The sequence below is a fragment of the Lampris incognitus genome, chromosome 18 (assembly GCF_029633865.1).
Source record: "Lampris incognitus isolate fLamInc1 chromosome 18, fLamInc1.hap2, whole genome shotgun sequence".
NCBI lineage: Eukaryota > Metazoa > Chordata > Actinopteri > Lampriformes > Lampridae > Lampris > Lampris incognitus.
Genome location: NC_079228.1, coordinates 34,867,123 through 34,894,476, shown reverse-complemented (window position 1 = coordinate 34,894,476; position 27,354 = coordinate 34,867,123). Strand labels below are relative to the sequence as shown.

The 27,354-nt window shown below is 43.4% G+C and overlaps 1 protein-coding gene across 1 annotated transcript in view; it reads right to left on the bottom strand.

Moving 5' to 3' along the window:
- Positions 1-27,354, bottom strand: part of akap9 (A kinase (PRKA) anchor protein 9) — a 93,757-nt gene that overhangs the window by 27,449 nt on the left and 38,954 nt on the right. Inside the window, exons 18-24 of the mRNA XM_056298324.1 lie at positions 26,269-26,562; positions 21,095-21,237; positions 20,639-20,850; positions 12,996-13,228; positions 8,314-8,476; positions 2,495-2,589; positions 1,791-1,908 (exon numbers count right to left, since the gene is read on the bottom strand). Of these exons, the coding sequence (XP_056154299.1) occupies positions 1,791-1,908; positions 2,495-2,589; positions 8,314-8,476; positions 12,996-13,228; positions 20,639-20,850; positions 21,095-21,237; positions 26,269-26,562 (1,258 nt within the window). The remainder of the gene's footprint in view (positions 1-1,790; positions 1,909-2,494; positions 2,590-8,313; positions 8,477-12,995; positions 13,229-20,638; positions 20,851-21,094; positions 21,238-26,268; positions 26,563-27,354) is intronic.

Sequence of the window (27,354 nt, the reverse complement as noted above, 5' to 3'; positions counted from 1 at the left end):
GTGAAAGGAATTCCTGAAACTACCCCTGTGGAAGATGCTTTGTTTACATTCCCTGGCGCAACACACTTACCATTTGTTGGCACTATTTGAGCTTGGTGATGCAGTTATGATACCTTTTTTATAGTGAAGAGGATATAGTATAAAATATTCTTACAGAGAAAAGTTTGATATTTCATAGCAATTTCATAGCATTCGCTTGTCAATTAATAAGTTTTGTGATACACAAGGGAACTTTTTGGATAATGTAGATGCGAGTCTTCACCTAAGGGATCGTTATATTGGAAAACAGTTTCCACAAACAACCTGATTAATTTCTGAACCCTTGGTCTCATTTTGTTTCAAGTCACTGAAAATGTTGTCCATCTATCCATCCATCCATTTTCCAAACCGCTTATCCTGCCACACACACACACACACACACACACACACACACACACACACACACACACACACACCTAGGGGCAATTTAGTACGGCCAATTCACCTGATCTACATGTCTTTGGACTGTTGGAGGAAACTGGGAGCACTGAGAGGAAACCCACGCAGACACGGGGAAAACATGGAAATTCCACACAGAGGACGACCCGGGATGACCCCCAAGGTTGGACAACCCCAGGGTTCGAACCCAGGCCCTTTTTGCTGTGAGGCGACCGCGCTAGCCACTGCGCCACCATGCCGCCCCCAATTATTCCAAATAATCATTATTTTATTCCTTATTATCCTAATACAAATAAAGAGGATAACAGGAGGGACATTTCTTTTGCCATGAGATTTATCTCAACACTTGGCAACATCTACCATGCATCTTCTCCCAGCACTCAGAACCTGCTTTTCACACAGCGCTATCACAGTGCTCAACTCCAGAGCCAGCAATCTTACAAGGTCTCTGACGGACATGCCGTCTTGTTTTATGTGTTCAGTAAGCATGAAGCTTAATGAATGTTTCACTAAAAACTTAAAAGCAGCACTGAGTAGGAGGAAAATGGTATGATCTAGTTGAGGTGGCCTTGCAAGGGGCTGAACACTGAGTTGTTAATTTTTATGTTTTACTTAAAATTTCCAAGTATTTTCATTTTCAAGCCCTGCTGAACAAATTCTAACTTTCAAACCCTGTTATCATTTTTTATCTTTGCCCCCTCACAATTTGGACTATGCGCTAATTGGGAATGTATTAACAAGTGAATGAGCCACATTCCAGGTCTATGACTTGCTTCACGTTTGGGCTTCACGATTATGGATAAAACGACAATCACGATTATTTCGCTTAATATTGCAATCATGATTATTTGTCATGATTATTCATCCATTTTGGGGAACTGAATTGTTTCACTGAGCATTTTAAATCAACAGAAAACTGCCTACACATTCATAATATATTTTATAAACCGATAAAATAAATAAACATTAAAATTTGCACATCTTCAAATCAAAATAATACTTTCTTTACACCAGAGCAAGCTAAACCCAGTGGGAATAAGCTGCCTGGGTCACAGTTGATAAGTTGTGGAAGCAAATATCGAAATCGCGATTAATAGACAAGTAACTGTGCAGTCCTACTTCATATCTAAAAATAGCATTGATGAAGACTCAGGAATTTACATATCAAACCATATATAGAGACAAAATCAAAAGATTAAAAAGGGTACAAAACAACTTTATAAGGCTGATACTTTCCTTAGTTAATATCATATTTCACACAAACCATAGGGGCCAGAATGATCTGTCAAAACCATGTCTAAGCTTACGACATATGGTGATGAGAACTGATAAGGAAACTATGGGTTACATACGAAGCTCACGGGGCCCTGCGTGCTCCCTCATAGCGTCTTGTTGCCGTGACAACAGCTCTCGCTCCTCCTGCATCTGCAGCCTCTCCTGCTCCAGCTCATGCAGCCGACTACTGGTCACCTGTGTGGGTCAATGTTATTCCGTTATGACCTGAATGAAAATGCTTGGCAGTCATACAGACAGAAGTGAAAAGATGTTTAAGTCTGAGGGGAGGGCAAGAATCTGAGGCTAAATAGGACTGATAACTGGGTAATAGCACTAAAGATGGGCTGCATTTGCGGTGTTATGTGCATTTGTGTTGGTAAACACAGTCTTTTTGCACTATTTTCCAACATTATCAAAGCCCAAAATGAATACTAAAACAAACAATAAAACATATAACAAAGTGCCACCGGTCTGAAATTAATGAACTGAATTCAAACTCATGCTGTTGCGTGAAACTGGACAGCATGAAACAGGACTTACCGTGTGACACAACCCCTGTGAATTCAGCATCCTTGGTTTGAATCCTGTTGTGGATCTTTGGAACATGTCACCACCACCCCCACCACCCCCAACTTGCAAACCCATACTTCCCTTCTCTAATGTCAAAAACAAACCTAAAATGGTGAGTTGAGTGTACCCTCTCCCACACACATCCTATCTACTTCCACCCAGGTACAACGACACAACGTTTTTCTGCGCCCGGGGAGGCTGGTTGTCTCACCTGCAGCTCTTGTTCCAGGCTCAGCTGGAGCTCTTCCTTCTGTCGCACCTGCTCTTCTAGGGCAGCCCGTTCGCCTGTATAGCCGTCAATCAGACCTAAAAGTGGCCAAAGAAGGAGGGTAAAATGCACATTTACATTAGACAGCACAGAACATCCACAGCCTGCACCTTCATAACACTTACATACTTGATATCTCTCATCCAAGACTTGAAAAGGAAATTCCTTGTACTGTCACTTTAAATTTCAATTAGACATGTAACTAAGCATGTGTGTGCGCGCGTACACACACACACACACACCAAACACAGGAGCATTTATAAAGATGCATACACAAACACACACACACAGCGAAGGGCAAGTCTGACCCACTTTGCTCGTCAGGGTGGCCATGACTGAGCAGCAAACACAATGAACTGTTCCATTATTACACATTGTGTCACAGGTCAGTGAGCATTACGCACAACAGTATCCACGTCAGAGACGACAGGGAAGGAGTCCGGATACACTCGGAGAACACATACTGTCGGAAATCCCTGTTCGCTATCAGCTGTACCTACCACTTAAACAATGCTAACAGCCATGAAAAGAGAAGCGTAGCAGTGCTAGCCAAACTGCTAGCACGCAAACGCTTGGGATGTGCGATTGTGCTTTTCAATATGAAAGGTGTTTTCAGAAATCAATATTTTCTACAAAGCGACTGTAAATAGTTTTAAAGAATTTTCAAGATGACGACAGTGAGAGAACACAGTGGTTTGGGAACTCAAGGCAGTATGAACAAGGTAAAAAAATAAAAGTCATCCGTGTTGTCAGGGGATAGTTCCTCAGGATCCTCTGCCATGTGGCGTTTACCTAAGGACGTGACCCTAACAACACACATCTTTCTCCCTGTTCACTTGAATGTCAGCTGCTTAAGCAATGTCCACAGAGTACACAGAGCTTATCTGTAAATCTACTCTGACATTAACTCTACTTGTTAGTTGAGCAGCTTAAGCAGAAGTTATTACACATAACTGTATTACAAGTGAAAATAAACATGCCAAAAAATGACAAACACAGATGGAAAAAAACGACAGGACTGGGTTTGCAAAATGTAATTTACAACAGAGAATGGGAAATGTCAACAAATACTTTGTGTGTGCATGTGTATATCTGTGTGTGTGTGTGTGTGTGTGTGTGTGTGTGTGTGTGTGTGTGTGTGTGCGCGCGTGCGCTCTATGCAGCGGGACCTTACATCACACACAGAGGCCACACACAGAGGTGTTGGAGCGGGCAGGCAGCTGCAGCGTGGAGTCTACCCTAAAACACCATCAACTCAGGCGGCTTGGACATGTTATCCGCATGCCCAGCGAACGACTCCCACGAAAAGTCCTCTGCGGCCAACTACGCCTTGGCCAACGCACTGCTGGTGGGCAGAAGAAGCGGTTCAAAGACCAAATGAAGACCACACTAAAAAGATGTCAGATCAACCCCTCTTCTTTGGAGGAACTTGCTTTCTGCCGCACAACCTGGCGCTCTCACATCTCAGAGCGAGTGAAGTACATGGAAAACCAGCGCACACAACACCGTGTACCAAAGCGTGCGAAGAGGCATGCTCGCAAAGCTACCCCTACCCCCTCCAGCACCACTTTTACATGCCCGGTCTGCAACCGCAACTGTGCATCCAGGATCGGACTATTCAGCCACCAAAGGACCCACAAATAGAAGAAGATGGTCATCATCGGGCACGATGGACAACCAGCAAGCAAGTGTGTGTGTGTGTGTGTGTGTGCGCGTGCGCTCTATGCAGCGGGACCTTACATCACCTTTCCTCCATTGAATAATCTATACTCTCTACTCAATCTAATAACTACTTGCTCCATTTCATGTTAAAATTACAGTTGCCTCTTTCTCACCTTCTTTTACACCTCTATCCAAGCACGCAACCATATATGATACTTCTGTGGTCCAAGTGGGCGTCGGTAAGCAACAGCTGACATTGCTTTTGTTTGGTTCTTTGTCATTTGGTTTATCAAAGAAATAAGGCCTATTTACTACTATTGCATTCACAGTAACAGTCTCTGTACAAGAGCGACTGCTAAATAGCGATGTAAACGTCATTCAGTTAGGTGAAGTTTTTTCTTCGTCTGAATTTTCCCCCTTTTTTCTCCCTAATTGTATCTGGCCAATTACCCCACTCTTCTGAGCCGTCCCAGTCACTGCCCCACCCCCTCTGCCAATCCAGGGAGGGCTGCAGACTACCACATGCCTCCTCCAATACATGTGGAGTCGCCAGTCGCTTCTTTTCACCTGACAGTGAGGAGTTTCACCAGGGGGACGTAGCACGTGGAAGGATCAAGCCATTCCCCCAGTTCTCCCTCCCCCCCGAACAGGTGCCCCAACCGACCAGAGGAGGCGCTAGTGCAGCGACCAGGACACATACCCACATCTGGCTTCTCACCCGCAGACACGGCCAATTGTGTCTGTAGGGACGCCCGACCAAGCTGGAGTTAACATGGGGATTCGAACCGGCGATCCCCGTGTTGGTAGGCAACGGAATAGACCGCTACGCTACCCGGACGCCCTAGGTGAAGGTTTTTGTTTGTCAAACTACACGAATATTACGGAAATAAGCTACCAATTAAATGGTAAAGCAGTTGGGCAGTACATTGTCACACGCATTACAAAGTCCTAAATTGCATTGTTTGTAATGGGTTATGGTATTCTTAAGAAAACATGTTGCACATGACTCAGGTTTCTCAACTTGCCTCACCTGAAAAGCCTGAGTAGTTTGAATGTTGTTTATATACCTGAATTATATCCATCATGGGGGAAAAGTCTATTTTTGCAGGAAAATAATACAATTCAGACAACAGCTAAAACCCTGCTTCTTGTTTCAGCTAAAACATGCACGAGTCCTCTCACTTCTCCAAACTATTAGGTATCGTCCCCCTTTTACACATCTGAGGAGCAAGGTCCACAAAGAAAGGCTGCTGTGCAACTAAATGCGTAGGTCCACAGGAGTTCACCAAATATTAACTTCCATGTTTTAATTAAGTTAGTGGTATTCACTACACTTCAAAGCTTTTGGCTCTACATTTTCCTTCTCAAATGAGGCTTGATGCCAAAGGTGAGCCCTGGGCAACAGTTTATCTTGAAATTTAACTGGTATTTGCATTGTTAAATCCCAAACACAACAATTATCCCTGTCAACAGAAAGTCCTTGGCATATTTAGGTGCAGGTATGGGTAGTGACATGTACTGGGATAATCAAAGGCGATAATCCCACAAGAGATGTGTTTGGCTCGGTCTCATAGAAACAGAGAGGCTGTCTTGATAACAAGCAAATAGATCATCAGTCAATGTTGGAAAAAAAATAATAAAGCTTTCACCAATGACTGATCACTGGCTGAAAAACACATCTCAGTATGTGCATTTCCCAACAAGCAAAACAACAAAAAATCAAACTACATGTAAAACTGATGCTCTACTTGTGGTACCTTTTCTCAACAGGTCTACTGTGAATCTGAATCCACACTGAACTTTTACCCCACAAAAAACAAGCTTGCCTAAGGCCCACACACACAGACACACACACAACAATGAAAACACAGGCCTCACGACCATACATCTCTACATCTAGTTGTTCTTTAACTTCTGGTGTAACACAAGGCTATTTCACATCTCCTCCAGTCTTTTAAACACCTAATGGTTTATGTCAGTCACTGAAGAGGATCCTCTTCCAGGTCAAGTCTGTCTCCTGGGTTAATTCAAAACCAGTTTTAAAAAAGCCGCACCCTGAGCAGTTACCGGCACGGGTAATCCTGACACAAAGATGAGGATTATTCCTGTTTGGCCTCCGTGACCTTAGAACACGAGGATGTAAAAGCATACAACGAAGTCACTCAAAAACAAAAGGGAAGTAATAGCCAAAATAGCATCTGAATAGGAGAGTGATGATTAACATGAAGAGAATTTCACTTTAACTGAAAGGCATTAGGGAGTATTGGTGCCTTAGTACTTGGCATGTTCTCCTCCTGCTTGTGTGTGTTTCCTCCGGGTGCTTCAGGTTCCCACCACAGTCGCAAAACATGCATATATGGTGAATTGGAGCCTCTAAATCTCCCATAGGTGTGAACGGTGTGTGAGGGAATGTGTGTCTGGGCCCTATGATGGACTGGCGACTTGTCCACAGTGTCTCCCTGCTTTCCACCCAGTATCTGCTGGAAGCTTCCCACAACCTAAAAATGGATTAAGCAGGTACAGGAAATGCCTAGATGGATGGATGGATGGATAGATGAAGGGGATGCACTGAGCTACTGAAAATGTATTATGAAACATTCAACAGGAGCACAACACGGATATATATATTCATAAAGTACACACTTCACTACACCTGTTCAAGTTGACCGAGTTGCATAATGTCATCCTCAACCACAGCTAAACTAATATCAGCCATTTACAATAATTTAAAGACCTTTGCATTGATTTCTCACTCCACTGCATAATGCCGTGCAAATTTGGTCACCATGTGAGTAACTTTTATGGCTTCAAATGTTCCAGCACTTCTATCAGGTTACAGGCACAAAGCAAACATCCTACCAGGACACAACAACTCAACAAACAAATCTATATGACATTATTGTTGGTCAACTCACCACTGCTCGATATGTCCAGAATTCAACGTTTTGAAACCAGAAAGAAAGATGGCCCCACCACTGACTGGACAAAAACAAAACCGAGTAGTGTCTCTGGTGTGTGCATACGCATGTGGTCGCACCGGTCAGCCCTCTCAAAGACCAGTTGTCTCTGACAGGGACACAACATCGGACAACTTGGCCCCACAAGTTTTACCATGGCACTTACTTTTGTGCTGACGGGGCAAAAGACCTCGTGATCACAAAGAGCACGAGATAAAGGGTTAAACATGTTCTCTAATTCTCTCTTACAAATGTATTCCTCTCCATAATGATCATCTAACTACGTATGGCACGGCGGCCCTGTGGTTAGCGCTGTCGCCTCACATTAAGAAGGTCCTGGGTTCAAACCCCAGGGTTGTCCAACCTTGGGGGTCACCCCAGGCCGTTCTCTGTGTGGAGTTTGTGTGTTCTCCCTTGGTCTGCGGTGGGTTTTCTCCGGGTGCTCCGGTTTCCCCCACCATCAAAAGAAACATGCATGTTAGGGTTAATACTCCTATCTGTGCCCCTGACCAAGGCATGGCAAGACAAGCTGGAGTTGGTCCCCGGGTGCTGCACGGCAGCTGCCCACTGCTCCTAGCTACACAGTTAGGATGGGTTAAACGCAGAGGAAGAATTGCCCTACGGGGATTAATAAAGTAGTAAAAAAATAAAATAAAATAAGTACAGCTATCCCTCACCCTTCCCTTGTTAGCTGGGCTCACATTCAGACAGACATCCCAACACAATAGGAAAACAGCCTCACAAATACATGTTTTCATGTGTGTTTCATCACAGATGGTCTCGCGCTCCTCCACGCTCCCTTATAAACAGCTGATCCCATCAGTCCGTGAAACACCCCTCCCCCAAACACGCACGCACATACACCCACGTCTTTTATGCTGCAGTGCCTTCTGCTCCCCCTCATCACTCTGAAACGCCAACACTTCAGCATTCAGATCATCAATTAGAAATAATCACATAAGAAATTTTAAAAAAAATTGCAGCACAGGCTAGTGTAATTATATAGACGCAAGATGTGGTGTTTTTGTTTGTTTGAGAGACATTTCTTTCAGAAGCTCTGACACAAATGTCCCAAATATTACCAATACACACAGACAAAAAAAGTATTTTCACTTGCTAAAAAAAAAAGAAAAAAAAACTCACCCTCAGCTCGGTGAAGCTCCAGAGCCAGCTGCTCTCGTGCCCTGGCCTCCTCGGCCAGCCTCTCCTGCAACTCCTCCTGTTTCTGCAGCAGCTCCCCAATCTCCTGGTTATGGCGGAAGGACTCGCGCATCAGCTCCGTCTGGGTCACCCGGGCATGTTCGAGCTGAGTTTGAAGGGAGACGATGAGACAAGCAAACAGAGGTTAGGAAGGGAAACGGCAGTCCCTGCATTAAATTTGTTTTTCCAGTTATTGTGTTTTTATTTATTATGAATTCTCGGGAACTGTGATAATGTGAAGTGTTTGCCTGGAGTCCTTGCTGTCCATGACCAACTACTTCTTTGTTGTATAAAGGGAGACACTTGCAGGCCAAAGTGTTGCATGTGTGAATAACACAGTCTCTTCTCTTACAGCATATTAAAATGAGGGTAAGGAACATCCCAATGTCTTTTTTCACCCGTGTTTGAAAAGCAAGAGAAATATTCACAAATTTAAGAAATCAGGAAGTATGTACCAATTTAGTTCACTTGAATGACTTTCAGCATCTTGACAAACTGATAGAGGAAGCCAAAACCTTGACCTTACAGACTTTTTTGTGTTTAGAATGTGTTCTGACTTTATGTTTCATCCTTTCTTCCTGCTGTGTTTCACCATCTCTTAACAACTTTTCTTCTTTAGCACTTTGTACCAAATGAAAAGTGGCTTCCAATACCAATAAAATCTGCCATTATTAAACTGCATTACCATCCTTTTAACAAATGGAATCAAAATCTAGGTTGCTATACTGATGACACATTTCTATTTCCCCAGGTCAGGTCACAGAGGGACAAGCTTCCTCTGACGAAGCTGCCGCATAATAATTGTGTGCATGCAATAAAGCGCCCCAGAGCAGATACGCACACACAATTATCCCACTGCATAAAGCTACTTTTAGACAAGCTTTACATATCTCCTCTCTGAGCAAAGGTCACATTGCAATACAACGGCAACCAGGAAGCTGTAATATGACTGTCACACTAAATGGATGATTCTTTATTCTTTATGACAGGTTAAATCAAGAGAAGCTGCACATGAATGCTACACAGAAGAATATAATTTTAGTCATGTACACTACATACATGGATAAAAGCAAAACACACAAAATATAAACAGACTTTTTTTGTAAATTTTGCATGTCTAGAATATTCATTATGCAGGTCACAAACCCTGATATCGTTTACATATAATCTACTGCATGTTTGGGCAAAAAAGCAAAACAAAAAAACAAGGTTTTAAAGTGTGTTGCTGAAATATTTTTGTAAATAACAGCATTCATACAGTGTCTTGTCAATTAATCATGACTACCCAGACTCATTTCTACCAACAGACCACTCAGCTTCAGTTGTGAAGTGTTCACTTACTGTATAGGGAGGGGTAGGCAGGGAAATTTTGGAGATGACCTTAAGAAGGTGACCATTTGCCCTGTGGTTGAAGTGCGAGATTTGCGTCTGCACCACCACGGCGTTTTTCTCGTTCAAGGTGGTGGACAAGGGAAAGGGTCGGGGCAGGGGCACGCGGGATTCCACCTCGTAAACATCCTGGTCCTCCCCTTCCACCCACATGCTGCCCGGTGTGCTTGAGTTCCAGTAGGACCTGTATGAATCCATGGCAAAGGGGGGGGGGGGACTTCTCTACATCAAATCCTTACTGTGGAGCTCTTCTTTTGGAAGTGATCAAGCGGGGGCTTTTATCTGCCATGGAGGAGTCTTCTCCTAGCTGAGTTGGTTTGGCCAACAATCCACACAGAAACAGGAGCGAGGTCCACGGAGATAAAAAAAAATTTTTTCAAACAGTCACGAGCGATGTTGTAGCAACAGTTTCTATGTGTCTAGCCCCGCACACAGCTTGGCGAAACAACATTTGGAAACAGTCAAATTCACGTCATCTTGTTCACATGTTACAACAGCTGAGGTAGAACAGGTCCCAGGTAAATACTGAGAGTAAAAACCATCCAGTGAGGGTCACGAGTTGTTTCGGCAGGAAAAGAAAAAGTTGTGCTCTCAGAAGAAACCGTCATCCTTGATAGCTAGGTGACTGGGAGGCTAGGAGGACATTCCTGAGCAAGAACCGCGGGAGGTAAGTACACATAAAGGCAAGCATTTCTTTTCCTCACGTGCTATCTGATGATCTCTGCCCCTCTCTCTCAGCCTGGTTTCTGACCCTCCGTTAGCCGAGCACAGCCCCACCATGCCTCTCTCTCTCTTTCGCTTGCTCTCTGGAGGTTCATTAACAATGGTGAGCTGCTGTAGCAGCCATGACCCGGCAGGGAAGCCTCCCAGTGGCCCCTTTTAATTGCTTTGTCCAAGCAGCAGCCAACCAAGGGTGAAATGACATTGGTCTGATCCAAGTCTCACTCAATCCTTGTTTCTTCCTTCTTTTCGCCGGCTGCCATTCATTCTCTCCAAACCTTGCTTGCTCGTTTCTCGTGCCGCGATACGAGCCTGACTCACTCCAGTCCAAGTGCCGTAACCTTTCAACATCAAGTCCTTACTTTCACAAACTCCTCCCTCTCTCACTTTCCTTACCTCAGGGCAGCCTATCCTGTCATTCTGCTACACTCACATCGGCTCTCCCAACACACATCCTTAAAAAGATTAAATCCCAGAGTCCCAGCTTTTGCCCCCCCCCCCAAAAGCCCGAATTTATCCTTTACTTCCTGTATTAATAGTATGTAGCTGAATAATGCTCAGCAAAGCGGAGAGGGAAGCAGGCGTGGCTTCAGCCCCTGGGGCCCATGGGTCAGGTAGATTTGCAAATAGGACAAATACTCCCTCTCTCTCTCTCAAACACACACAACATGCAGCCACACACCCTTTTCAAGAGAGCTTGTCAAACCGGATTCATATTCCACGTAAGCACAGATGAACTGATCAGGACGTTTTGACAGGTTTCCGCTGGGTCCCTCCTCAATCTGTCTGGATGGCATGTCAAGCTTATTGCACACATTAACAATCTCCATGTCTCACTTAGCCCATAATGGGAGTTCAGTATGCAAAAACCTTCCCTGGGGAAATAATTTACAACCCCGGGCTGTTAACATTCCCAACCAGGGCATTACATCAATCCGTATTCACACTTTCGCTTTACGGGAAAAACTGAGCAATCCACCATTGCTCATTGACAAGACTAATGTACACTGGATCGATGGTAGCAGGAGCACACTTTGATTAACCATTAAAAGAGAATATTTTACTGAACTACTTGTGGCAGTGTAATTGAGTGTAAACATTTGTATGGACAAAATGCATCAGGTGACACGTGATCCCTATCGTAAAAACACCAGGGCGGTTCTTTATTGATGAGAGATCGTCCTGACAACTCGACCACTCTCGTTCAAAGTACATAAACCCATCTCTCAACGGGGCTGATGGTTTAAGAGTTCAACATCCACCCATACACACACACACACACACACACACTGCAGATACTAATGAACATAGGCACAGTCTCACTTTATCATGGCAAGGTAAGGCTACAAGCGGCTATCCTTGGCTTTGTTTTTATTTCATATTTTCAGTGCTGTAACTTAAAAAATAAATGGTCACATGGCAAGGCTTTCAAATGAAAATGGGTAGGTTTGATATGTCACAGCGTAACGATTCTTAGGCGGTCTGCAAAGATTGTGATGTGATTGAATAATTTCCTAGTCCATAAACAAAAATGAATACAAGGAAGAAAATCCACAGTTTCAAGCGCTCACAGGAAGGATGAAGAGGCAGTCAAGTCAGGTGTCAGTGGTGAAATTATTTTGAAAAAAAATTGTTTTTTAAAAAAAAAACCTGAGAAAAATTGTCAGATCAAACTGATTTCATGAATCAGACACAATAATCATGCAACTCAGTGGTTTAGATAGATTGCTGGAGCATTGCTGACGCCTGACCTGAAATTTCTTTTAAGCTATTTTTAGACATCCAAGATAAAATGCATCTCAGCGTGAGTAATGCTTGTATATAAGCCAAAGGGAAGACGCGCGGTGCAGTCAGCTACAGATGCACGTCCAGCAAGCGGCCTGGTTAAAATAGCCCTGGCTCTCTGGGCTCATGGTGGACACAGGAGGCGCACTGTGTGCACACAGAGAGCCTCAGGAGGTGGGGTTGTTCTGCTCAGCTGGCTCTGGATAGGCTGGTTGTACAGACAAAAGCGCCATGCAAATACGGCTCGTATCTATAGGCAACCACTAGGAATGAGACAGCTCCATTGTGTGTGAATTCTAGACGGACCAACATTATTGCCAGCCAAATTCTGCAGTCTCATCCCCATTATGCCTATGTGAACAGACTTTCAAAACTATAGAGGGTTAATAGTGTTGCAAGTGGCAGTTCAAACATTTAAACAAAGCTTACATGTGTGTCACTAGGGCTTTTTGTTGACTAGTGGTTTCTAGGTACAAACACACAGGGGTAGTATCACCATGGGACAGTGAAAAGGGAATATTTAAGCCCTGTGGTTGACAACTCATGCCTCAACTTGCAGGCAGTAAAATTTATTTGGCAATGGAGAATGCCATTCACTGTAATTGGTGTTCCACTTATCCCAATATATCACCTGTGTAGCTACCTCCTGAATTGTGAACAGGCAAATATACTCCGAAAGTGGTGGGAGCACAGACCCCCAAAATCTTGATGGACACCCGCTTGGTTCCTACCTGGTTGGAGGTTTCAGTGATGGTTACCAGCATCCTCTCCAATGCCATCTGGAGGCGGGTGCTAATGCTCATCAGGTATTCCTCGTTCTCCAGTTGAGTCTCCACCCCCAGCAGCACGCTGTCCACCATCTGCTGAGACACCTCCAGACCCTCGTCAGTTTCTGGATCTCGGGACCACATACTGCCGTCGTCTGTGCCCGTCTCACTGCCGTGCCAACTCTCTGAGGAGGGACCTGGGCATTTGCAGAGGAAACAATTGAGAAAATTTTAGTAAAACACCTAAAATGTGAAAACCTGATATGTCATTTAAGAGTCATAACTTGAAAGTAGAAATCACATACACAACTACCTAACTCAAAATTTCAACTTCCATCTAATGTGCCATGTAGAGATGCATGGAGAAACGAGTTATTTCAATATTCCTGTATTGTGAAATCACACAATAATTGTCAAGTCTCCCCATGTCAGCTTGAAACTAGACTCTCATCCAGACAACTGGTAATGTAATTACAAAATGCAGAGCACTGCATGGAAATGAGCTCACTTAATATGCCCCCTGTGATTCTGGGAGAAGAAGTTACAGTCCCATGTTTATAATCTGATACACAATACCAGGCAAGCTACTAGGAAAGTGTAGTGAGCTAAGCTACCAGTTAATCTACATCAAATGAAGCTTCACTACACTGACTCTATCCCCCAGAGAAATATAGCAAGCTACAGCAACATGGCAAAAGTAGTTTACTACATCGAAGTTTTTTTTTTTTACATTGAACCAACTTCACTCCAAGTTAAAGCTATCTCAGTGATCAATGTTTGTGTGTTTGTGTGTGTGTGTGTGTGTGTGTGTGTGTGTGTGTGTGTGTGTGTGTGTGTGTGTGTGTCTTCTCCTAGATCGCCACCTTGTTGCGGTGGAGAAGCTTGCATATACTAATGATCCCAAGAGCTATGCCATCTGGAGCTTGGCTCCTGGTAGGGTCACCCAAAGTGGATAGGTCAAGGGGGAGATTCCAGACAAAGCGCAATCCAACAAAGACCTCATCGACGGAACTGGCAGAAGATGTCTTCAGGTCACAATGCCAGTGAAGGTGGATGAAGACTGCAACAAAGGGTGGTCCCCAATCATCTTGGTTCTACATGCCATTGGACTCGGGCCACCCACTGCCAAGGACTGTGTGGTGGCTGCAGGCGCATCAGTCTCTCCACATAAAAAACTGTCACATGCAGGCAGTCCTCCTGCAAGGATCAACCCATAAACATGCTGGGTCAAAGCCCTGTGGTGATCAGGAAGAGGTCACTGGGGCAGGACAGTGAATTCTGGCAGCCCCTAGCCACAACCTGGCACACAGGCGGTGGGTGTATTATCAGTCGCTAAGCCCGGACTGAGGCAGAGGGGCTTCTCGGCTACTGCACCTGTGACTGAGCAGGCCAATTTAGCATCCACCCTGCTCACCCCGGTTGCGGAGGGGGCTAGAAAAGGTGCTCTAAACATAATCTGCCTCATACCTCCTGTCTGGACCACCGCATCCAGAGGGATCACCACCATGCAGTCAGAACCAGAAACTCGTATATTTTGAAGCCTGGAACATACGAACCCTCATGGACAATCGACCTGAACGGTATACTGCCATCGTCACCCGAGAGCTGAGAAGATTTTGGATTGATATTGCCACACCCTCTGAAACCCAACTGGCAGACCAAGGGCAACTGAAAGAGGACAAGAGTGGTTACACTTTTTTCTGCAAAGGAAAAGCAGCTGATGAGCCGAGGATCCATGGTGTGGGCTTTGCCATCAAAAACAGCCTCATTAGCCACCTTGCTGAGCTTCTTCTGGGCATCAATAAATGGCTGATGACAATACAACTGGCGCTTGTAAATAACCAAAGCATCATTGTCATCAGTGCATACACTCCAACACTTGACTCATAAGATGAAGTAAATGAGACCTTCTATGCCAACCTGGACAATGTTCTCACCAAAGTCCCCAAGGAGACTTGGCTAATCTTGCTTGGAGATTTCAATGTCAGAGTGGGATGAAATTTAAACTTGTGAAGAGACCTAACTGGCAAGGAAGGAGTTGGAAACATCAACTCAAATGGTATCGTGCTGTTAACAACATGCTCAGAACACAGCCTAATCATCACCAACACACTTCCACCAGAAGAACAAATTTAAAACAACCTGGAAGCAACCTCGTTCTAACATTTGGCACCTCATTGACTATATTAATGAGTCAGTTGAGGTGGTTCGGACATCTGATTAGGATGCCTCCTGGGCACCCTCCTTTTTAAGTTTTCCGGGCACGTCCAACTGGGAGGAGACCCCGGGGTAGACCCAGAACTTGCTGGAGGGACTACATGTCCAATCTGGCTTGGAAACGCCTTGGGATCCCCCAGGAGGAGCTGGAGGAATAAAATTTATCCACCCTAAATTTTTAGAATCACTAGTTCTTCACTTGAATAAAGTACTTTAAGCAGATTTTAGATTTAAAAAAAATTTGAATTGATCATTTTGTAGCACAACCCATTAGAACGCATTTTGACCAATATTTTAAGTTCTTTCATGCCTCTGTCCTGACCACGAAACTGGGATTTATTTATTTATTTATTTTTGTGGGAAGTTTGCAGAAACTAATATTTGGCAATGAGCAAAAATATTCCATGTACGCAACAAATGTAATGGACCTTGGTTACAGAAAATTATACTTGGGAACTTTCTGGAGCTGAAATGATTTCTGTAGAGTATTAAGACAGGGTTTGAGAGATGCAAGTCATCCCACTGGCTTTAATTGCATGGACGCTTTTTTAAAAATTAGCCCTAAACCTGTACCAAAATTGAAATTTGTGATCACCGGCTTATGCAGCATTTGGACAATACCCTTGGTGTAATGGAACGGTTTCCTTTATTTCTAGAGCCTCCCTGCCACTACGGGCATAGTTCCATTATCTGAGTCTTTCGCCTTCTAGTGGCATAGATAAGTACCGCAGTTTCAGCTACTTCCTTTTCCTGTGACAACAAGAAAATGGTGTGACAACTCAGCAATATTCATGCTCCATCATTAGCCATTACCTAGTTTCTACCCCTCCGAGTGGCAATATCTGTAAGTAAAGCTATTATCCATCATTGCTAGAATCTTTATTTTGAAGTATTTTTTTACATATTTGCTACAGTTTGTATAATGTTGGTAACATGTATGACAGCACATTTTAATGATGGCATTCAGGCTATACTTTTGATGCTAGCGTAAATACAGTGTTCAGTGCTATACCTGACTAGTTACAAAATACATTTTATTCCTGCAAAGAAAATGTTAGTTTTATACTTACCTTTGTTTCCTGAAAAATAGAGGATTAGTTATCCTAACTGTAATTCTAAATTGAGTAAGCTATTTTGTATTGTATACTGATGTATGCGTTTCAGTATGTTTATTTTCAGTTTCACACTTCCTTGTTATTAAATCCCGTCCATATACAACACTGGTCTGTTCCTTGGAGGATATGATGCAAGAGAGAGTTTATCTGGCTGTAAAACCTAATATAGGACAAGAGTCACATTGGGTGTAGCAGTACAGTGAAAAGATAGCACTCTGTGAGGGACATCAACTAGCTGTCGGACTCAGCCAGAGGTCAGTAACTGACAAAGCCTTTTCAAGTCAAGCACTCATCGACATAATGGAACATTTAGAGGCTCAAGGTCAAGACAGTGAGGAGAATAAGTCCCTCTCCTCTCACTCCTTAAAGTCCTCAAAATCTTCAAGAAAGCTGAGTGTTAGCTCATCAGCAGGCTCTTCAAAAAGATCGTCTGCATCAACTAGAGCCAGTATGGCAGCAACACTAGCACTGGCTGAAGCACAGGCTGCTAAAGCAAGAGCAGCCTACGCTGACCAAGAAATTAACATTAAATTAGAGAAAGCTTGCATAGAAGCTAATGCAAATGTTGAAAAGGTCTGCTTAGATGCAACTCTTGATACACTTCAAGCCAAGAAAGAAGCTGATGCTTTCATGGCCAAAGCAGAGGTAATGCAGTCTGCTGCTGCTCAGTTTATTGCAGAGCAAAGTGAAGAATTAGAGTTCTTGCCCTTCCAAGTAACCCCAGAGCAGAAAGTGAGTGAGTACATAAATAAACACTCAAGCAACGACACTGAGCTCACGCAAAGACAGAGAGACATGTCCACTCAGCATAATGACGTCACCCCTCAGCAAAAACAAGTGAAACCTTCACCAGTGTTCACATCTTACTTCAGACAAGATCCAAATCAGTACCACTCATCACCACCAGGGGGCAGTAAACTGGCGCTGCAAAGAGATACACTTCAACAATGTCTTTCCTACAGCGAGCCACAACCACAGTGGAGGTGTAACCCAAAACCTGCACCTAGTGACAACACCACCAGTGACCTCGCCAGGTTCCTAGCAAAGAGCCAGCTGGTAACTGGAGGACTGACTAAGTTTGATGACAAGCCGGAGAATTATCTCAGCTGGAAGGCTACTTTTCAGAGTACCATTGCAGACCTTGGTCTTACTGCCAGTGAAGAAGTAAACTTGCTCATCAAGTGGCTGGGCCCAGAGTCTTCAGAACATGCTAGAAGGGTCAAAGCAGTCAACATACATCATCCATCTGTTGGTCTAAGTATGATCTGGACAAGACTCGAAGAATGCTATGGCTCAGCAGAGGCAATAGAAAGAGCCTTGTTCTCTAGAATGGGGAACTTCCCAAAGCTCTCCAGCAAAGAACCTCAAAAGCTCCGTGAGCTATCAGACTTGCTCTTAGAACTGTCAGCTGCAAAGCTAGATGGATATTTACCTGGTTTAAGTTACCTCGACACAGCCAGGGGAGTAGGTCCAGTTGTGGAGAAGCTACCCTTTCACCTCCAAGAAAAGTGGACAACAGTTGGGTCAGCATTTAAAGAAGAGCATAGAGTGGCCGTCCCACCTTTCGCTATCTTTTCTGAGTTTGTGCAGAAAGAGGCCAGAGCAAAGAATGACCCAAACTTTACAACAGCTTCTATCTCCTCTGTCAGCTTCAAGAAAGAAAAGCCCCTGGGTAATTACAACAGACAGCCATCAGTTACGATGCACAAGACAGACGTGTCAGCAGAGGTAACCACAAAAGTAGAAAGGGTAGTTGAAGATCTAAACAGACACTGTCCTATACATCACAAGCCGCACCCACTGAAAAGATGTAGAGGTTTCAGGATGATGCTGCTTGAAGACAGAAAGAAGTTAATCAAAGACAACAACATCTGCTACCGTTGCCTTACATCCACCAGTCACCAGGCAAAGGACTGTAATGTCACCATCAGGTGTGTGGAGTGTAAGAGTGAGAGGCACTTGGCAGCTCTTCACCCTGGCCCAGCACCACAGACAACTGAAGAGAGTTTAAGAGAGACAGTCTTTCGCTGCACTGATACCGACAACCAGCTTGCGCCATCTGCCGAAGACATGCTCTTTCTGAAGAAGATGGAAGGAGTCTTCAAAGATGAAACTAACAGCTGGGTCGCCCCATTGCCATTTTGCAGCCCCAGACGTCTACTCCCAGACAACAGACCCTATGCCTACAAGCGGCTTATGTCTCTTTGACGCCAGCTGGACAAGAAGGAAGACATGAGAGAACACCTTGTCGAGTTCATGCAGAAAATGCTCAATAACAATCATGCAGCGCTGGTACCACCTTGTGAGAAAGATAAAGAGAGATGGTATCTTCCCACTTTCGGTGTCTACCACTCACAGAAGCCTGGTAAAATTCGTGTGGTGTTTGACTTGAGTGCACGGTTTAATGGAGTGTCTCTCAACGACGTGCTGCTTTCGGGGCCAGACCTCAACAACACCCTTTTGGGTGTGCTTCTCCGCTTCCGAAAGGAACCTGTTGCTGTCACAGCAGACATAGACCAGATGTTCTACTGTTTTGTTGTTCAGGAAGATCACAGAGATTTTCTTCGCCTTCTCTGGTATCAGGACAATGACCTCAGCAAAGATAGAGTAGTCAGGAAAGTGGAGGTCAAGCTTACCTGTCACAAGACTACTAAGACTTTCTCCAGACCCATCTCAGAGTGTATTCTTCTCTTGTCTCCAGAAGATTAGATTATGTAAATGTTTATTGTGGCATTTTAAATAATGCCAGACGGGGAGTGTAATGGAACGGTTTCCTTTATTTTTAGAGCCTCCCTGCCATTAGGGGCATAGTTCCATTATCTTGAGTCTTTTGCCTTCTAGTGGCATAGATAAGTACCGCAGTTTCAGCTACTTCCTTTTCCTGTGAGAATAAGAGAATGGTGTGACAACTCAGCTATTTTGTATTGTATACTGATGTATGCTTTTCTGTATGTTTATTTTCAGTTTCACACTTCCTTGTTATTAAATCCCGTTCATATACAACACTGGTCTGTTCCTTGGAGGATATGATGCAAGGGAGAGTTAATCTGGCTGTAAAACCTAAAATAGGACAAGAGTCACATTGGGTGTAGCAGTACACTAGGGTTTAGGGATAATGTACTGAGAGTACATTAGCTGCAGATGTGCAAAAGTAATCAGCACAGTAAGAAGGACAATCTTTTTTTTTAAATGTCTTCCCCCTTTTTCACCCCAATTGTATCCGGCCAATTACCCCACTCTTCTGAGTCATCCTGGTTGCTGCTCCACCCCCTCTGCCGATCCAGGGAGGGCTGCAGACTATCACATGCTTCCTCCGATATATGTGGAGTTGCCAGCCACTTCTTTTCACCTGACGGTGAGGAGTTTTGCCAGGGAGATGTAGCGCGTGGGAGGATCACGCTATTCCCCCAGTTCCCCCTCCCCCCGAACAGGCACCCTGACCGACCAGAGGAGGTGCTAGTGCAGGGACCAGGACACATACCCACATCTGGCTTCCCACCCACAGACACGGCCAATTGTGCTTGAAGGGACGTCCAATCAAGCCAGAAGTAACACAGGGATTCGAATCGGTGAGCCCTGTCTTGGTAGGCAATGGAATAGACTGCCACGCTACCTGGATGCCCTGCAGGACAATCTTAAGTTGATTATTTATGACAGGCAATGAGTTTCTCCACAATGAATTAAAGTACTTCTACAATATGAATGGTTGAATCTGTTAACCTGAGGCTTTGTCATTTTTAGTCTCCACAATCCACAATGTAATTAGAAATGAATCAGTCAGACAAGGCCAGTGGGACAGGAGAAACTGGTTGTACGTCCTTGGAATTTAAAAAGCATTATGCTGAATAAAATTGATTTGTATTTGAGGAACCCTGTACTTTTCAGAAAAAAGCACAGAAATTTTCAAAGTCAGATACGGAGGTATTGAACAACATCCAGCAAGTGAGTGTGCGACTGCATGCATTAGAGATCCAGGGCATAGTCATATTTAGCAAATTTTATACCTGCCCATTTTGTGACGTAGCTTTGAAAAAGTGGATGCTGCCGTTATTGCAGCTAAACTAATCCTCAAAAAGATTATAGTTATTTTCAATCTCTTTCCCTGGGAACCACCAGATGCTAATCCAGCAAAAATAACCAACAGCAAATTTGGATACAAATTTCCTCCAGAATACTGGCAATATGATACTTCACTGATCACTGTAATAATATTCACTTTGGAAAGCGTAAGGTCAGCTGTACCATCTGTAGTTATTGAAGCCTGGTGAGACTTGCCTGTAGTATAGGGTCTGAAGGGCTCCGAGCTGACTCTCTGCCAGGTGGCTCGCTGTGTGGTGGCACGGGGTGGCGCAGGGTGCAGCCCTGCACTGGAAGCCTCACGAAGGCTCTCCATATGGAGACCCATAGTCTCTTCTGCTGCCACCGTGGTCTTCAGGACATCAACCAGCACCTGTCTGATTCTTTCATTGGCTTTACGCAGGAGGTTTCTGGGAGGAAACCATAGCATTGGTGATTGGACACTGAGTGAAAGAGTTCAACCATATATCTTTGATGTTACTGATGAGAATGATGAGCAATCAAAAAATGGAGAAGGTCTGAAGAAACTACAATAACTTTTACACATCTGGTGAAGTTTTAAAAATCCATTCCAAGTCCTATTGTACAAGAATTTCCCTTTGTAAAACTCTATGAGCTCATCACAAAACAATACAACGTAATTCTCGTCTCTACCTTTCAGTAGTGATAACGTCAACACTGGTGGAGTCAAGTCCGTCATGCGATGAGATGTTGCTTCCTTCGGCCATTTTATGAGGCCCCTCCTGGTCTTCCGGATGTCCCACTCCTCTGTCCTTCTCTTCTCCCTTATTTATTGCCTGGACGGGCAGGAGAGAGAAAACAGACAGCAGTCCTGTCATTGGAAAGGTTGCACTTTATGGAGGGATTACTCAAAACATTAGACAGCAAAGGGACAGTGGAACTCTGCGTGTGACTATCAGTAAATGGGGATTCAAATAAGGCTGAGGGAGGTGCATGCACTCAGAGACGCTACACTTATTCAAGCACACAAACTACAGACGTAACTACACTCCTCTGGAGAGGAACACTAGCATCTTTGTGCTGCTATGGAAACAGGTGCGCCCAAGTCAGAGCAACTAGTGGAGGAGACAGCGCCCCCTGTTGGTGAGGAATTGGAAATGCTTCTCCAGTGAGCATCAATTCTCTCAGCGACACTGCCACGTATAGAGACTGCAGGCACAGACTGGCACTGGTCTCACTTAAAAGATTCATTTCATTGGATTGGTAAAGCGTCATCAGGTTTTCACTGAGACTCATTTGGCGTCATCCCAGAGAAAAGACAGTATTAACTATGTTCTCAAATGTGTTTGATACATATGAATATGTTAACACTTTTTGGTAAAACTTGGCAATGACTGGGAGTTTCGTTAACAAATATTTGAGTCAGGTTTTTCATCATCAGCAACCAAATGCTAAGTGTTCAAAATTATATCAAAACAAAAAAATATTGACTTTATTAAGACTAAAATTAGCGTGCCCACATGTACACACTGAACAATGACTTAACGGGAAAATATCAAACTTGTTTATTAATGTCAGCAACAAAAAAAAAATCTACTTAAAAAACTGTCTTAGTCTTCAAATTTCAATGAATCACATACTGTACAGTACAGGAGTTAGCACTGCTATGATTCAAACCTCAGCAGTTAAGTCTGTTTTATGGTTTCAGGTTTTTTGGCAAGTTATTAAAAGATTATTAAGAATATCTTGGAGTACAAGAACAATATGAATTCTTAAGTTGAGTGGTTTCCTTTCAATTATTTGACACACTTTTCCAGTATTAGTATATTTCGAAAAACGTATTTCTCCTTTTGGAGAGCATGATAATCACACAAGCGTGTAAAGACATGTTTTTTTGACAACTAGAACGACCAAGATGGTCATTATTACCGTTTCGAATTTTCAAAGTTTAATAACTGGAAGAAAAAAAAAGAAGATACAAACCTGCCGCTCCCCCGAATGCTCCTAAAATTGCATATATTTGCAATGAAACGAGTTTTAGATCAATCGCACAAAAGTTACGACAAGATCTACCTAAAACGACCACGAACGGCCAAAATGACGGTCGGTTTTTAAGCTCTATATTCTGTCAAGATAAATACCCAATTGAGATATTAACGCATTGCATATGTTCGTACGTCTATTAGGAAACGACTGACACCAAAATCAACATTTTAACAACTATAATACTATTTTAAACCCTTTAAACTTCAGTGAGACATGGTCAAACTTAATTAGCGAAATCGAAAAAGTGAAAATATTCGCCGAAAACCGAAACGGAAAACACATGTTGCTAATCTGAGAAACGTAACAGGGCCTATAAAACGTGAAATGTTTTGGGTTTTCAAAGTTTAATAACTTTGGGGGGGGGATACAGACCTGCCGCTCCCCGAATGCCCCTAAAACTGCACATATTTGCATTAAAACGATTTATAAACTGCACAAAAAAGTTACGATAAGATCTACCTAAAATGACGATGAGCGGTCAAAATGACCGCGCGTAATTTGCGCGTCATGTCACGTGTTGTCGCGTCATTTCTCGCAACGGTCAGGTTTTTTTTATGGGCGGAGGCTAGTTCCCATCGATGCAGAGAACGGAAATGGAGTAGAGAACGGTCAACTGAGCATGCGCGAAATGCCTCTCTACCACGCCTCCACACGCCCCGCGTAGCATCCAGGCGCTAGGATTCTAGGAAGACCCACCCCTACTCTGCGTCTGATTAGCCGACTTTAACCCTAACCCCGCCCTAACCCCTAACCTACCCAAACAACGGAGGCAACGAGTACTTGCGCATGCTCAGTTGACCGTTCTCTGCATCGACGGGAACTAGCCTCTACCTTTTTTTTATGCTACGTGCTAACTTGAAATCGGAGGTCGGAATTTCCCAGTTGAAATTCCGATGTCCGACCTCCAAGACTTCCAGGTGCACGACGCCAAACGTAAATAAAAAACATAGCTGACCGTGGCAAAGTAGTGTAATTTTTTTTGTTTGTTGTTGTTTTTTGTTTTTTTTTACAAACTAATGTTTTTGTAGCAGGTGTATAGACAATTGATCGCGCATTCCTTCACTGACCCAGTGACAGAAATTTACGTAACTCGTTAACTGTGTTCCCGTCTAGATACTTAGGTAGATAATCTGCCAAAGCCAGTTAACGGTTTCAGTCATTTTTTTGTTGGCGTTTTTAACGTTTTTCCGAATAACTTTTGTGTAGAGAATATAGCTTTCAGAGACTTTACCGTAACCAGCTACCTAATAAAATTTGCGACATATTTGATATCAATTTACATGCATAACAGATTTTACTATATGACAGTATGTATTATTTGAATTAAATGCAGGCAAATATACTTTAATATGCCTTTTAGTTGACGGTTTACCGTTATACTGTTCGCCTCCATGGGTGCGGCCATTTTGTGTGACATCAGACAACCGCTTCCTCGCGAGGTCGGGGTAAGGTGGGTTTGGGTCAATGCTCAAGATGGCGACGTGATGGCCAAGATGGCCACGTTTTCGAGAGCCGTTCACCTTAAACTTTATAAAACAACTGGATGACAGCTATTACGCCTTATATTTAACAACACACCATAGAGCGGCGTTGTGTGTTTTGTACTGATGTGTCACTGATATCTTTCGGTTTATATACTTTTCCAGTAAAACAGGGATTAAGCTAATAGCACTGTTAGCTACAACAGCATGGAGTCCGCACTGGAGAATCCGGTCGTGAACTTGCACGACTACTGCATGACAGACGATGCGGAACCCCCCCCCCCCCCCTTGCCTATTAATACCACCCAGAACCCCGGCAGCGAATAAAAGCAAGTTGCCACGCACTTTAGACGTTGACAGGGCGGACATTGTGCAGAACACATCGTTGTTTAACACCAGAATTGATGCTCTGGAAAAGAACGTAGAGATGCTGTTTGGGACTGTTTAAATAGTTATTTTCAGTTCTTTTTTTTACACTAAACGTTTTATAGGCCCTGTTACGTTTGTTAGATTAGCGATAGTGTTTTCCGTTTTGTTTTTCAGGTAATCCTTTAACTTTTTCAATTTTGCTATTCGAGTTCGACCATGTCTCAGAAGTTTAAATTGTTTAAAAATAGTATTATAGTTAAAATGTTAATTTCGGTGTCAGTCGTTTCCTAACAGGCACACGAACAATGCATTAATATCTCAATTGGGTATTTATCTTGACAGAGTTTAAAAACCGGCCATCATTTTGACCACCCATGGTCATTTTAGGTAGGAGAGAAATGCTCAATACGGCAAACTAATAGGTTAGTGGATTATCTTTATAAGGGTATGTTAGAACAACTTCCATCAAATGTGGGACATTAAACCTGACAGCCACTGCCATCATGCGGGTAATGCCTAATCATGCAATAAATGGTGAGTGAAAAGCAAGGCTAACCCTGGGATTGGGCCTTCAAGACATGAGCAGTACTTTGGTCATGAATGCTACTGATGAGTAAAAATGTAAGGCTACACATCTCGAAAGAAGTAATGTAACTAAAAGTACAGTAGTAGACAGCAAATATCATTTCAGATTTTGAAGCTTGCATACTTGTCACTTTCATATGCAGTTGTGTGAAAAACATTTCTTGGTAAATTTCTGCCATCAACATCTGGGAACAGAAAACAGTTTCTAACAAAATTTTGTTGCAACTGTATACTCGCTGTTTAAAACTGTCTGAAACCATGACAGGAAGTTAAGGCTCAAGGAACTGCACAAAAATGGAAAGCAGTCTTGAGATATAGTGCCCCTCTTAAATAGCAAGTTTTGTGTGTGTGTGTGTATGCATATATGTATGTATGTATGTATGTATGTATGTATGTGTGTGTGTGTGTGTGCGTGTGTGTGTGTGTGTGTGTATATATATATATACACACACACACACACACACACACACACACACACACACACACACACACACACACACACACACACACACACACACATATATTATAAATTGGGTCAGATCCTTTAGTTGACTGGTTACTGTAGTCGCCTGTGGTGCGGGAGACCCAGGTTCGCGTCCCGGGTGCGGTGGTTCCCGACCACCCCCCGAATTCGCTACACTGGTATCAGAAGTGGGATGGTGAGATCATGAGGCCATCGGAAGCATGTGCGCCCAGAGGTGTGAGGGAGCTGGTATGCTGAAGCGCGGGGACGCACTTCCCGAAGGAGGGGGTAGTGTAACGATCACAGATGTGTAGACTCGCTAGGCCTTGGCTAAAGGGTCAGACCCTTTACTTGACTTTTCAGCGCAGTCGCCCATGGTGCAGGTGACCTGGGTTCACGTCTCGGCTGCAGCGGATTCCCAACTGCCCCCTGAATTCACTACATTAATATTGTAATAGCTTAATCTTAATATTTTTGTAATATTGTACTTTTTTTGTATCTGTAATGTTATTGTATTGTATTATTGTAATATCTTAATATTCTGCTCCTCATTTGTTGAGCAATCTTACCAACACCATTGATGGTTTTCAGAGGAAAAAAACGCTATATATATGTATGTGTGTGTGTGTGTGTGTGTGTGTGTGTGTGTGTGTGTGTGTGTGTGTGTATAAGTGAGAAAGAAAACCACTTCAGTTATTGTTTAGCAAGCGTGTTGTGTAGAGTATATTCATGGTACATTTTGCCCATAGATAAACCACTGTTAACTGCACAAATGTATGATCACTGCATGAGGAGAATAAATCCAATGCATGTATCACCTGCATTGCAATGAAAACAATCTGCAAAACTGTGTATGAAACCATGGACGTATATTACTCAGGAATGAATTTCCATCACAGAGGTCAGTCGGCAGCAGCACTCACCTGCTCAGGTCCCAGTTCGGCTTTCCTTAGCTGCTCCTTTAACCTTTGCACCTCAGCAGTCATCTCCTTCAGTTGCCTCTCCAGGCACTTCCTCTCCACCTCCTCCAGTGAGGAGACATCACCCGGAAAGACCCTCGGGCTCGGCTCTTCATTTTCCCTCTCCGTCTCCTCTTCCTCCTCCCCTTCTTCCTCCTCAGGCTGGGTCTGCATGGCTGAAGTTGTCTGGCAGGAGTGCTTGCTGATTCGGGCCAGCTCAGTCTGCTGGGCAAAGTCCACTGACATCTGAACTATGACCTGTCAGAAAGTTTGCAGCAAAAAAAACAACAAAAAAAACAACAACAAAAAAACAAAAACTGCTTAAGGTTTTTTGTGCGTAACATGTACTAACATAAAAGTGGTGAAATACTTGGCGATTTTTTAGGAAGTGCAAAGGAGACGGGAAATGCTAAAAGCAACAGCCAACATAGAGGGTCACTGGTTTATAAAAAAAAAAAATAATGAATGAAAAAGTAAAAGGCTGAATCTTTCACATGTTTCTTGGCAACAAAATGTCCTTGTTTGGTTAAAAGCATCAAATTCTACTCCTTGGGCCATCGGAGAGGCCATAAAATGTGTCGCTGCCTTAAAAAGTGGGTCAGTCCAAAATCCTGGCCATCCACTTCTCAGTAAAACATGATTTCAGTTTTACGAACAGTGAATATAACTTATTAGTGATATTAAGACCAATAATTTATTTTGTTAATAACAATATTTGTTACTCGATGAGATAACAGCTTAAAAGGAAAAGTCATTCCAGTTGCTAAAACATTTTTTTTAGATTTTTTTTTTCTTTTGGCATTTTCCGCCTTTACTCGATAGCAATAGTCGAGAGAGAGAGGATGACATGCAGCAAAGGGCCCGGGCTGGATTCGAACCCAGGCTGCTGTGGTAATGACTCAACCTTATGTGGTACGCACTCTACCAGGTGAGCCAGCGGGGCACCCTGCCCAGCTGCTAAATAAAGCTACCAGGTCTATTTTATAGTAAGGTTTTAAGTTTTTCAGAAAAATGTACAAATAATACAGTAGGTAACTGCAATGCCTTCGA